General features: G+C 36.7%; 6 protein-coding genes across 6 annotated transcripts; 2 read left to right on the top strand and 4 right to left on the bottom strand.

Annotated features, from left to right (window-relative positions):
* Positions 1 to 13: 13 nt before the first annotated feature.
* On the bottom strand, positions 14 to 667 carry C9374_010974 (uncharacterized protein; the record flags this gene model as incomplete). Its single annotated transcript, XM_044686577.1, has 1 exon — positions 14 to 667. One exon carries the CDS (start codon positions 665 to 667, stop codon positions 14 to 16), a length of 654 nt encoding a protein of 217 aa, XP_044543578.1.
* A 325-nt stretch (positions 668 to 992) lies between these two features.
* On the bottom strand, positions 993 to 2,144 carry C9374_010973 (uncharacterized protein; the record flags this gene model as incomplete). The annotated part of the gene is made up of 1 exon (XM_044686576.1): positions 993 to 2,144. The coding sequence occupies one exon, from the start codon at positions 2,142 to 2,144 to the stop codon at positions 993 to 995; it is 1,152 nt and encodes a 383-aa protein (XP_044543577.1).
* A 118-nt stretch (positions 2,145 to 2,262) lies between these two features.
* Positions 2,263 to 6,202, bottom strand: C9374_010972 (uncharacterized protein; the record flags this gene model as incomplete). Its single annotated transcript, XM_044686575.1, has 2 exons — positions 2,263 to 5,321; positions 5,425 to 6,202. The coding sequence occupies 2 exons, from the start codon at positions 6,200 to 6,202 to the stop codon at positions 2,263 to 2,265; spliced, it is 3,837 nt and encodes a 1,278-aa protein (XP_044543576.1).
* A 337-nt stretch (positions 6,203 to 6,539) lies between these two features.
* Positions 6,540 to 8,584, top strand: C9374_010971 (uncharacterized protein; the record flags this gene model as incomplete). Its single annotated transcript, XM_044686574.1, has 4 exons — positions 6,540 to 7,416; positions 7,493 to 7,854; positions 7,917 to 8,320; positions 8,410 to 8,584. 4 exons carry the CDS (start codon positions 6,540 to 6,542, stop codon positions 8,582 to 8,584), a joined length of 1,818 nt encoding a protein of 605 aa, XP_044543575.1.
* A 222-nt stretch (positions 8,585 to 8,806) lies between these two features.
* Positions 8,807 to 10,722, top strand: C9374_010970 (uncharacterized protein; the record flags this gene model as incomplete). The annotated part of the gene is made up of 4 exons (XM_044686573.1): positions 8,807 to 9,566; positions 9,649 to 10,025; positions 10,082 to 10,485; positions 10,542 to 10,722. The coding sequence occupies 4 exons, from the start codon at positions 8,807 to 8,809 to the stop codon at positions 10,720 to 10,722; spliced, it is 1,722 nt and encodes a 573-aa protein (XP_044543574.1).
* A 113-nt stretch (positions 10,723 to 10,835) lies between these two features.
* Positions 10,836 to 13,234, bottom strand: C9374_010969 (uncharacterized protein; the record flags this gene model as incomplete). Its single annotated transcript, XM_044686572.1, has 4 exons — positions 10,836 to 11,880; positions 11,957 to 12,368; positions 12,432 to 12,711; positions 12,815 to 13,234. The coding sequence occupies 4 exons, from the start codon at positions 13,232 to 13,234 to the stop codon at positions 10,836 to 10,838; spliced, it is 2,157 nt and encodes a 718-aa protein (XP_044543573.1).
* Positions 13,235 to 13,601: the final 367 nt, after the last annotated feature.

Genomic DNA, 13,601 nt, shown 5'->3' with positions numbered 1-13,601 from the left:
TGTAGAAACTGTATTATTTATTATTATTTTGTTGTTTTTGTAGTTCTTTCATCAAATCCTGGTGCTGCTGTTTTTGTTCTTGCTGTTGCGCAATCAACACACCCATCAAATCCTGGTGCTGTTGTTGTGAGGAGCGCATTACATTGAGCAACGCATGCAATACTTCCTGATGCTGTTTCCGTTGCTCATTCAACACTTCCTGATACTGTTGCCGTTGCTCATACAACACATTCAACACTTCCTGATGCTGTTGCCGTTGCTCATTCAACACTTTCTGATGCTGCTGCTGTGTCTCGCGCATTACATTCAACATCTCCTGTTGGCGGTCGTCAGACTTTTTCGCGTAGTCTTTGAGCTCCACTAGAGCCTTATGGATACCGGAAAGGCTTACCATGGTTTTTTTTCCTAAGGAAGACTCCATTTCATCAAACTCGGTGTTTGACTCACTTAATTCATCGACCTGCAAATCTCCCTTTTGAGGAGAGGAAGTCTTGCTTGACGAGCTTTTTGAGCTCGTTGATGAATTCCCATTCTGCTCAATGAGTACAATATTGCGCTCATTATCAGCGTCTACTGCAGCTTTTTCATGGACGCTCAGGGTTAGGTAACTTGCAGCGTTATTGGACATACTGTATTCATTGGATGATGATGGATGTTGTGGAACCATTTTTTTGTTATTGGTGTTAAGGTGGTGGTGGTTCAAGAGAAACTTATAAGTGTTTCAAAGCTGTTCATCACTCCCGCTCGTCCGTTGTTGGTCCAACTACAATTTTTTAAAGCCTTTGCAAAGCCTGTGATTCCACAGTGAAAAGGAATCTCATTGTAATTTCATGTTGTAAAACTTTTGTTACTGGTTTTCAGTAAAGCTGTAAATTGGATTTCCAAACTAGCCACAATGAGACAAATGACGGAGCAAACTTGAGAAGAATTGATTTCAATGATCATTTCAATTATCTATTTTATTGAAGTAAAGAATTGTTGAATGTAGGAAATTAAAAAATGTGACGCAAAATACCTCCAAGCTCATAAATTTGTTGTGTCGTCAAGTCCTTATCATAATTTTTAACTGTTTTAGCATCAATTTTTGAAACTGATTCAAAAGCAATCGCTTTCTTTTCTTCAAACACTTCAAAATATTTTGCAAGACCACTAGTTCCAATCAATTTTTCCACTTTTTTGATAATATCTTTTTCGCCCTTTGTCCACAATTCCTTATATAACACAATGGCCATCAAATGCTTTCCTTTTTTCACCTTCTCTGGCCTTAAACAAAATCGATAGGGTCTGAAAATAAACTCAATTCTCTCCTTTTTGCTACGTTGTTGCTTCAATGTCAATCCAACTCGTGCAGATCGAATGAAACTGTCTGATTTTGGTGTTGCACACACTCTCAAGTGAACTGTAGACTTTTCATCCAATGCATTAAAATGTTTCTGGTTGGGAAAATGTTTCATGACAAATTCATGAATTGTGTTACATGAATACAGAGACAGTATTTCATCCACACACAACGACGGTCCTTCAATAAATTTGTTGTCACTGCATCGAATCAATGAGCGAATCAAAATACCTCCCTTAAATTTGGCACAACCAATCGACAAATCCAGTCCTTTATAATTTCCTCCTCTATAATTATCATTGTTGAGTTTTGATGGTGATTGATGAAAGTACCATTCGCCTTTAGTTGTTTGAAGCGCATGACAATGGTTAAAGGGATCATTATGTACTGGAGCACATGTATAATAAAATTCAAGTTCAGCCAATCGGAACGTCTTTCCTTTCGCAACCAGTTCAACATGATTCAATAAATAATGAGCAATGGAAGCAAATGCCTCTTCAAAGTCTTTTTTGGTTTTAAAATTTATACTTGAATCCATTTCTTTTAATTTTTCAAAGATCGGATTTGTGCTTGGATTGGTTGAAGGGGAGGATGATGCCGTTATGGTATTCGCATGAGGAGGAAGATCAATATGATCGGATACTATTTTTACTTTTTTTGATATTGGAGTAAATTCTTCCGAGTCGGTTTCTTCTTCATCCACCAATTCTTCATCAGTTTCATCCTCAATGGTTACCAAATAAACCTCCGAATGACGATCCCTAACGGTCGTTGAATTCGTTCCTTCATGTGTGCGTTTGCTCATTTTTTTTGATTTGTTGAAAATTTTTTTCTTCTTCTCGAACTTTTACAAATTCTTCAAATTTACTTTAATATTATTAAATTCATTGAAATTCATGAGAAAGCAATGCCAAAGAAAGAGATTAAAATCCCTGTGCCAATTCAAAGTCTTCATTTTGGGCCTTCATCAATCCCATCGCATTGGTAGCGGCCATCTTTTTCTTGTAATACATCACAGCTCCTGCAATAGTTCCTACAATGACAGCAATTCCTGCCAGAGAAGCAATTGGAATGACCACAGCCAATGCAATGACTCCACCAGAAACTCCATTATTGTTTTCTTGGTTAGAAACTTGTTTGTCAATATTTGGATTTTCATAAATAAAGGAATTGGAAGAAGAGACCTTGTTGGAAATTTTGGTCATGGTTCTAGAGTCGAATAATTCAACAGAGGCTGTAAGGATGGTGTTGTTGTTGGTGTGATCGTTGAGGTTGGAATACAGTGAAGATGGAATGAAGAATTCCAACTTGGAATTGGAGAGCGGAATTTCCTTAAAAGTCGTGTTAGTAGAAAGAAGAACGTAGCGTCCAGCATCTCCCACACTCAGTTCAAAAGTGAATTTTCCAAGAATACTTCTATTGGAATAATATAAATTCAATAATTCATCGTTAATGGTTAATTGAATTAACGTTTGTGAATAGAGTCCTTTGGTAGCGTTAAATTGTAATGAAATTTTTGAGAGTGTTAACAAATCACACTCATCTCCTAAAAATCCTGAAAAACATGAGCACTTATCGACATTGGTACAATTTCCATTACCATGGCAGACTTTTGAATATTGAGTCGATAAAATTCCAAAACATTTTGGATCTGAGCATTGAGGTCCTCCATATAATGAATTTTCGTTACATTGACAAGAATTGAAATCCACACAAGTACCATTTCCATAATTACACACGAGGGATGCATTGGATGAGGCGACTCCATAGCATGAAGTAAATTCACAATTCTGTCCAAAATATTTTTCATTTTCATAGCATTGACAAGTGTCATCGTTCACACATTTTCCTTTTCCGGAACACACAGAACTTGAAGTATTCAACACATTGAAACATTTGTGGAATTCACACTCAGTACCTTCATACTTCGAAGGACATGAACATGTATGATTATGTAAACAATTTCCTCTTCCAGAACATGCTTGACTCAAAGTTTTTCCATAACACACTGGAACAGAACAATCTTGACCTGTCCATTCTTGAGAATTGAAACAAGAACAATTATTGTAACTGACACATTGTCCTTTTCCAAAATTACACACTGCAGAATCATTGGCAGCAATACCATAACAGACTGGAATTTCACATTGTAATCCTAAATAACCTTCTTGACATTGACATTGATTTGGTGAAATGCAATTTCCATGATTTGAACAAACATTGGAATCATTCGATAGTTTTTGATAACAAATTGGAATTTCACATTCCTTGCCAGAATATCCCAAATGACATTCACATCGATCGAGCGAGACACAACTTCCATTTCTGTCATTACACACTCGTGAATCATTGGCAAGAATTCCATAACATGTTGGAATTTGACTTGAGAATTCACAATTCGAACCAAAATAAAATTCTTGACATTCACAATGATCATTTCCAATACAGAGTCCATGTGAAGAGCATGACAATGGGTCACTACTCAATGTTCCATTACACGTATAATTCACACAATGATCCTTCTCAACACAATATCCAATTCGATCACAAACATATTTCGTTTCATTGGCTGGAATTCCAAAACATGTTGGAATGGAACAATTTTCTCCAATATATCCCTCAAAACATTCACAAACATTGAAAGAAGTGCAATTTCCATGATTGTTGCAAACATTGGAAGTGTCATTGGAGAATATTCCAAAACATGTTGTAAATTGACATTGATCTCCAAAGTAAGGCGTGGAATTTTGTTGACATTCACAAGTGTTGAAATCGACGCAAGTGCCTTTTCCATCATTACAGACATGTGAGGAATTTGAAAATTCTCCAAAACAGGAAGTGACATTACAGTAAGGTCCATACCAATATTCGAAACAAGAACATTCGTTTGGAGAAATGCATTGACCATGAGAAGAGCATACAGAAGAAGTTGCATTTGAGAGAATTCCATTGCAGTAAGGATATTGACAGTTTTCACCATTGTAATTTTCATGACAGATGCATTGATTGATGTCTTGACAGGTACCATGTCCAGAACAAACAACCGTTTCATTGGCTAGTGTTCCATTGCAAGATGGAATTTCACACAATTCTCCAAACCAACCTCCCGAACATTCACAGGTTCCGTTCAAGCATGCCCCATGAGAACTGCACACAGAGCTGTCATTTGCCAAAATTCCATGACAAATGGCAATGTCACAATTGGCACCTCCAAATTTAGAATCCGTACAATGGCACACATTCAAATCCACACAATTTCCTTTTCCATTACAAACATTCGAATCATTAGAGAGAATTCCATGACATTGGGTAATTTCACAAAATGCTCCAAAATATCCTTCATGACATTGACAATTGTCAGGAGAAATACAATCTCCATGTCCATGACACACTTGTTGTGTTTCATTGGATAAAATTCCATTACATTTTGTGAATTGACAATTCTCACCTCCATATTGAGAAGTATTAAAACATTCACAAAGATTGACGGAAACGCACCAACCACGTGATTGGCAAACTTGTGAAGAATTTTCCAAAATTCCAAAACAAGTCATGTCACATGCCGTTTGATTTTCACGCAACATATAACCATTTTCACAGTATGGAGATAACTTTCTTACTCGATGATTCATGGTATCTGCAATATAAATGGTTCCATTTTCATCAATGGCAACTCCGTTAGGTTCGTTAAGGGAGGCCAATAAACTGTCTGTGTCATTTTCTCCAGAAAAGGAAGCAATGCCATCTCCTGCAATGGTTACGAGAGAACCTTCTGGAGAAAGCTTTCGAACTTTGTTGTTTTTTTTATCCACAAAGATTAAATCACCGTTTAATGGAGAGAAGACGAGAGAAGTGGGTTCATTGAGAGGACAATCCAGAGTGGCATTTTGACAAGTGTCATTTGAAAAACCGGCAACACCTGTTCCTGCAATGGTCATCAGGGTGTTTCCTGAAATTTTTCTAATCATGTGATTTTCAGTATCTATTTCAAATGGAAATGAGTATTATATCATTATTTCAAAAGCAATAGTAAATGTGTAATTGAAAATGAATTTACCAAAAAAAGTAAAGAAACTTAATCTTACCTGAAATGTAAACATTTCCATTACCATCCTGCGTCACACCAATTGGTTCATTCAATTTAGACATTAACACAAGTCCATCTCCATTAAATCCTGCCTCATTAGGCACTCCAGCCACTAGCTCCATCGTATAATAACTTTCATTAAATTTCAACACTCTCAAAATATGATTCTCAGAATCCACAACCAAAATTTCACCATTCGAATTGACATACAATCCAGCTGGTTCATTCATCATACTATTCGTTGCATTCAATTCTTCTCCATTATAACCTGCTGTCGTATTTCCTGCCACGACATGAATCAATTGATCCAAAATGGAAATTCTTTTAATGACATGATTCTCTGAATCTGAAATGAAAATATCACCATTGACTTTTGAAATTGCAATTCCAGTGGGTTCATTCAGTAAATTTTGTAACGGATCCATCTCTCCTCCATTGTATCCAGGTTGTGCATTCTCATTACACACTGGAATGATGAATTGAGAATTTAAATCAATTTTTCGTAACACATGATTTTCATGTTCCACAACAAACAAGTATTGAGAATCATTGGAAAGTGCCAATGAATAGGGTTCGTTGAGTTGAGCACTCAGAGCATGGCCGTAATTACCACTGTATCCTGGAGTGCCAATTCCAGCAAGTGTGGAAATTTTGTACTTGACAGGTTGAGGAGAAGCTGACACGAAAATTGAAAATATAAAGAAAACAAGACATGAAGAGAGGAGAGGAACGAATCGTTCTACTACTCGAGAGGAGTGATTATTTTGCATCCACATATTTTTTTGTGACTTCAAAATGAGTTTGGATCAAAAATCTTTGACAGTTGACGGTGAGAGGATGTAAAAGGTTACGAAGATTAATTTTCTTTTTAAATTTCTATTATTGTTCTCGATAAATTGCTTTCAATATTCTAAACACTTAAAAGTAGTTGAAGCCAATTCACAATATTTTAAAAATTGTCCTTCAAAGTTGAACCTGGAGAAAGTAAATAATTAACATGATATATAAGGTTACACCTCAATTTTGACTATTCAATCTTAAAAAGTTGAATGTGGAAAGATGCCCTGTCAAATGTCGTGATAGTGCTGGCGGGTCTTCAACTCTTGAGAAAAAATGTGGCCATTCAACAGCGTCTTGACCAACTCACCACTTACATCCTTTTCAACAAGAAGACTTCAAATCCTTCTTCTTCTTTTATTACTCATTTCTCTCGTGGCGAGTAAGCTACACATGGATTTCACATTTTCGGAAAATAGATTTTTCACACTCGTTTTCGCACATGAAGACTTGAAAACTCATCCCGCAACGAATCATGGAATCAATTCTCCTTCCATAATTTCTTTTCAAAAGAACGTCAGTACAGCGTTCGAGTTCTTTTCATCCAATTTGAGCGTTCCAAAAGAACATGTTTTATGGATACTCCTCATGACCTTGTTCGTCATTATCTTGACACATTTCATTCACCGCATCAAGAGAGTCTTTCATCATGCGAATCAATTAAAGGAAATTCCTGGCACTTGGCAATTCTTATTCTCTCCCATTCGAATTCCCTTCTTTGCTCCTTACTTTTATTTAAATAGTGCTTTTCAAATGCAAAAAGTAATTGAAAAATTTGGAGATCCAGAAACGAAAACATTTCGTCTAAGTCTTCCTGACATGAACATTGTGTTTGTTTCTGATAAGAACATGTTGAAAGAAATGATGGTTTCGAAATCGAACATTTTTGAAAAACCAAAAGAAAATTATGAATTATTGAATGTGTTTGGAGAGAGTATTGTGACTTGTTTGAATAATGAAACTTGGAAAAAACATTTCAAAGTGTGCAGCCCTGGATTCTCTCCTGTCAATTTGAGATTTATGTGTAAAGTGGCTGTCAATTCGTGTGATTTATTATTGGAACAGTGGGAAAAACAATTACAGGGAAAGAAGGAATTCATGTTGCAACCAGAAACCTATTCAGATGTGACTTTGGACATTCTAGGAAAAGCAGGTATGTAACCATTTATTGTTCATCTCCTCTTTCATTAATGGTGAAATTGTTGATTTCCTAAAATGAAATACAAAAGGTTTTGATGTGGATTTAGGTATTTTCACAAAGAATGAAAAAGGAATTCAATTTCGAATGGCCATGGATACTCTCATCACACGAGATGTTGCATTGCGTGGTTTTGTAAAAGGAAATTCAGAATTTCTGTATTCCTTATTTGCCATTGTATTAGGAACGAATAAGGCAAAAAAAATCTGTTCAGACATTCTCGATCAAGTCATTAATAATAGAAGAAAACAACTCCAGGAAAACATTCATCTTTCTTCAGATCAAGGTCATGATATTTTGAGCTTATTGATTGAAGCTAATTTAAGTGAAACGTTATTGACCGATGAAGAATTGAAAAGTAATGCCTTTGTGTTATCTTTGGCAGGACATGAGGTAAGTATTTCTGAAATGTTTCAAATTATTGAAATGTTTTATTCTGTGTGAATATATTGTAGACCACTGCCACATTATTGCAATGGGTAACTTATGAAATCTCAAAACGACCACACATTCAAGAACGACTCTTTCATGAAGTTCAACACGTTCTCAACGGAAGAGATCCAACTTTTGATGATTTTGAAAAACTTGAATATGTGAATATGGTCATTATGGAATCTTTACGATGTCATCCTCCTGTCACTTCGATCGCTAAACATGTGGCAAAGAAATCGACAAGTTTAGGCAAGTTTCAAATTCCAAAAGGAACTCAAATTCATGCTTTCATTTTGGACAGTCACACAAGATCAGATAATTGGGGAGAAAGTGTGAATGAATTCAATCCTGACCGATTCAAGGATGCTGAAACCAGAGAACGCGTTCAACATGATTTTACTTGGATTCCTTTCAGTGGAGGAAATCGGTACGTTTCAATATATCTATTTCTTTCATTTACCTCAACGATTTATATCCATTTCCATAATCATGATATTCACACACCAACACAACCAGAAAATGCACTGGATACAAATTCGCCTTAATGGAAGGATGCATGGTATTGTCCAAACTTGTTCAACGCTATCATTTTCGATTAATCAATGATGAAAGTGTGGATCCAGTGGGTACTCAAACGATCGTGGTGAGCAGACCTACCAATTTGAAAGTCTCTGTTTCGAAAAGAGAATAATGTTGTTGTTCCTCTCCATTAAGGAGTCTCATAAATTTTACACTGTGGATTTTCCACATGAATCAAGTAAATTCCAATAAAATCTGATCCCCGTGTGCAGTTTGCGAGAAGGAATCACAACCAAATCTTTATCAGCGAACCACACAAATTCAACAATGAATGAACACGATCGTGTTCGGAACAGCTCAGCAGAGCGTACTACGGCAACAACACCAAAAAAAAATGTTTGAACCACAAAACAACTCCTCTTCTGTGGTTGTGAAGCTTCCACTCTTTCTACTCCTCTCATTCGTGTTGATCAAGGAAGGAGGACAAGTATGGGCTCAAGAAATTGAAAGATCCGATGATTGGGATCAAATTTCATCAGGCCGATGGTTTTCTTCCAAACAGAATACGAGTTGGTGGTTGGCTGTGATGGTAGCGGTCATGGTATTGATCTTGGCAAAATTGATACATTCCGTTTATCAAGTGTTTCAACAAATGAACAAATTGAAGGAAATTCCTGGCTCTTGGCAATTCTTATTCTCTCCCATTCGAATTCCCTTCTTTGCTCCTTACTTTTATTTAAATAGTGCTTTTCAAATGCAAAAAGTGATTGAAAAATTTGGAGATCCTGAAACGAAAACATTTCGTCTAAGTCTTCCAGATAAGAATATTGTCTACGTTTCAGATAAGAACATGTTGAAAGAGGTAATGGTCACGAAATCGAATAACTTTGAAAAGCCCAAACCAAGCTACGAGTTGTTGAATATCTTTGGAGAGAGCATTCTAACCTGTTTGAATAATGAAACTTGGAAAAAACATTTCAAAGTGTGCAGTCCTGGATTCTCTCCAGTGAATTTACAATTCATGTGCAAAGTAGCAGTGAAAACTTGTGATTTATTGTTTGAAAAATGGGATAAACAGTTAGAGGGAAAGAAGGAATTCATGTTGCAAGTGGGTAATTATTCAGACGTGACTTTAGATATTCTTGGCAAAGCAGGTATGTAACCATTCATTGCTCTCCTCTTTCATTAATGGTGAAATTGTTGTTTTCCATTTGACTGTCCCATGAAATACAAAAGGTTTTGGTGTGGATTTGGGTATTTTCACAAAGAACGAAAAAGGAATTCAATTTCGAATGGCCATGGATACCCTCATCACCAAAGATATTGCCTTGAGAAATTTTGTGAAAAGACGTTCTGAACTGCTGTATCCTCTGTTTGCTTGGTGGTTTGGAACCGATAAAGCAACAAAAGTGTGCTCAGAAACTCTTGATGAAGTAATCAATTCCAGAAGAAAACAACTCATGGAAAAATCTCATCTTTCTGCTTCTTCAGAAGAATCAGATCAAGGTCATGATATTTTGAGTTTATTAGTTGAAGCCAATTTAAGCGAAAAGTTACTGAACGATGGTGAACTCAAAAGCAATGCATTTATCTTGTCTTTGGCAGGTCATGAGGTAAGTAGATGTGGCACATCAATATTTACCTCCAAAATTTATAAACACAATACTAGACAACATCAACTTTGTTGCAATGGGTGACCTATGAAATCTCAAAAAGACCAGAAGTTCAAGAACGACTCTTCAAAGAAGTTCAAAAGGTTCTCAACGGAAGAGATCCAACTTTTGATGATTTTGAAAAACTTGAATATGTGAATATGGTCATTATGGAAGCTTTGAGATATCACCCACCTGTCACAACTATTGTAAAACATGTTGCCAAGAAAGCTACAACCTTGGGTAAATTCAACATTCCAAAAGGAACTCAAATTCATGCATTCATTTTGGACAGTCACACAAGATCAGATAATTGGGGAGAAAGTGTGAATGAATTCAATCCTGATCGATTCAAGGATGCTGAAACCAGAGAACGCGTTCAACATGATTTTACTTGGATTCCTTTTAGTGGAGGTAATAGGTACGTAGATTGTTGTTAGAATTAGAATTGCATTGTATTCTAACGCTACTTTTTAGAAAATGCATTGGATACAAATTCTCATTGATGGAAGGATGCATGTTGTTATCCAAACTTGTTCAAAAGTATCATTTTCGATTAATGAATGATGAAAGTGTGGATCCAGTTGGTACTAGAACTATTGTCGTGAATAGACCTACAAATTTGAAGGTAGCTGTGTCTAAAAGAGAAAGCCATTAAGGATTGGTTTTCACATATTTCACCTTTGTAAAAAAACCACAATTAAATTATTTACTCAAGAATTACAAAACTTTACACTCTTCATTATTTACAATAAAAATTAGCTTCCTTAATTACTCGTGAATGATGTTCGAAGATGTTTCATCTGAAATTATTTCCTGGGTCGTCACACGGTCAAACTCTACACTATCACTTCTACCGAACAACATTTGTTTTTCAGCCAACTTCTTGTAGACACCATCTTCAATTTTAAGCAACTCGTGATGTGTACCAGACTCCTTCAACTCTCCTTTCACCAATACATAAATAGTGTCGCAATTTTGAACGGTACTGAGTCTGTGAGCAATACAAATGGTGGTTCTACCTTTCATCAAGTTGTCCAAAGCTTGCTGAACCAAAGCTTCTGATTCTGTATCAAGAGCAGATGTAGCCTCATCCAATAACAAGATTTGAGGATTTTGTAAGACTGCACGTGCAATTGCGACACGCTGCTTTTGACCACCAGAAAGTGAGATACCCTTCTCTCCCAATTTAGTATCATAACCATCAGGCATTTCAACAATAAAATTGTGGCAATTGGCAGCTTTGGCTGCGCTCTCAATTTGTTCCTGTGTCACATTTTCAAGACCAGCAGCATAGGCAATGTTTTCTCGAATAGTGCAAGAAAAGAGGACAGGTTCTTGTGTGACAATACCAATATTCTTGTGAAGCCATTGAGGATCAATATCCTTAATCTTGTGACCGTCAATGATAATTTCTCCTTCTTGTGGATCATAGAATCTTTCAAGAAGGCCGACAATGGTAGATTTTCCTGATCCTGAGGGACCAACCAGAGCAACAGATGTACCTGGCTTGATTTCCATGTTAAAGTTCTTCAACACGGTGACATTTGGTCTTGATGGATAAGAGAAGTTAACATTTCTAATTTGAATATTACCCTTAAGAGTTTCTTGAGGAATGACACCACCTCTGAATGGAATAGCAGGTTGTCTCTTGAGTACTTTCAACAGAGTTTTTTGAGACATTTGAGCCTTAGAGAAGTCTGGAAGAACAGTACCAGCTTGGGAAAGACCCAAAACACCAAACAACATCATACCGAACACTTTCATCATGTCACCGACAGTAATGGTTCCTTCAGCAACGAGACCACCTCCATACCTGTGTGTTGTATTCAACATGAATCATTGTATAGACATCATAAATCATAATTAAAATCATCAGCACAAAAACTTACCAGAAAGCTAGAGCAACAGTACCCCACAAAATGATGGAGACAGCAGCAAAAGTTGTTCCTTGCATGCCAGCCTTAATTAAACCATACAAGTGAATATTTTTCAAGTCTTGAGCAAATCTTCCTTGTTCCTTCACTTCACAGCCCATGCTTTTCACAGTTCTGAAAGCACCTACGACTTCTGTTGCAAGAGCAGCGCTGTGTTCTGTTGCCTTATTGGTTTTCTTTGTCAAAAATTCTACGAGTTTGCTTAAAATTCCAATACCAAGAACCAACAATGGACTCGTAGAGACCATTACCAGAGACATTTGGTAACTACTCACAAAGGCCAAAACGACTCCAACAATGAACTGAGCAAAGTTTTGTAAAAAGAGAGCAAGTTTGTTGGAGTAGGCTTCTTGAATTTTGGAAATGTCTATTGGTTAGTGCAAAAACAAGAGTTAATACTGTGAAAAACAGCCATTCAACCCAAACGTACCTTCACTTAATGCAACAGTGAGAGCACCTGTCTTCTTAATGTCAAAAAATCCCATTTCTTGTGAAGTCAATGCGTTAAAGTAGGCCTTTCTCAATGCAACTCCCATTCGTTCGCTGGCCCAATTCAAGAAGAATTGTGAAAGGAAACTAGCAATTGCAGCTGCAGCGGCAATAATAGCGAAATTGATGGCAACTGTTGCGATGTTGGACTTCATGGAATCTACAGTTGGAATGACTCCGTTTTTAGGTTGGAAAATGTTTAACAAGTCACCCATGACAAACTATTAGAGAAAGTATCACCACAAATACGAATGTTTGAAGGAGCATGTAACAAAGTAATCAGTTAGGATAACAACGTATGTACCAACATGTTGTTTTACATACCTGGAATGATAATGGAATCACACCATTTCCCAACGAACCAATACTTCCAATGAGCACTAACAACCAATTCCAACCAAAGATCTTGAAAATGGTCAAATTATCAGATGCCTTGATCGGTGGCTCTCTTTCATCTTTAATTTCTTCCTGATCTGCTTGTTCCTTCTTCTTTTTGAATCGTTTGAAGGGATTTCTGCTTCTACGTTCTGGTTGTTGAGGAGTGGTATTGTTCGTATTTGCTCCTTGACCTGCTCCGTTAGTGTTGGAACCCGATGGGGAAAGACTGGTCTGGCTCTGATCGGCGTTATTCAATAACATTTTGGAAGAGGATGATGAGATTTCTACTCCCGATGAGGGGTTCAATTTGATTTCTTCATATTGTTGTCCAAAAGGTTGTTGTTGTTGTTGTTCTTCTACAACCATTTCTGTATTTTACTCTAATTTCAATTTCAACTTGAATCGTTTAATAACGCTCGAGAGTTTGTTTTATGATTGGTTCGTTGTTTGAATCAATTTTTTTTGAAATTGAATTTTTACTAGCACTCTGCGGGGAGTCTTTTTATCTTCAGTTGAAATTATCTCAGGGGGACCTTCCGTTTTCGTGAAATGGCGTCCCGTTGTACAAATTAGTCGAAAGCAGCGCTAGTGACTCATATTTTTGGCAGCGTTGCCATGCAGGAAATCAATTTGAATGGCAACAAATTGATTGTTTGTGGTTGAATTTGTTGAGGATAGAAACAAAGAGGAATCGTAATGACGTTCAAGAAGCTCGTAGAATTGTTGTAGATTG

The sequence above is a fragment of the Naegleria lovaniensis genome (genome assembly GCF_003324165.1).
Source record: "Naegleria lovaniensis strain ATCC 30569 chromosome Unknown tig046, whole genome shotgun sequence".
NCBI classification, from domain to species: Eukaryota; Heterolobosea; class Eutetramitea; order Acrasida; family Naegleriidae; genus Naegleria; species Naegleria lovaniensis.
Note: the sequence above shows the minus strand (reverse complement) of the source record. Positions and strands in the feature narration are given on the sequence as shown.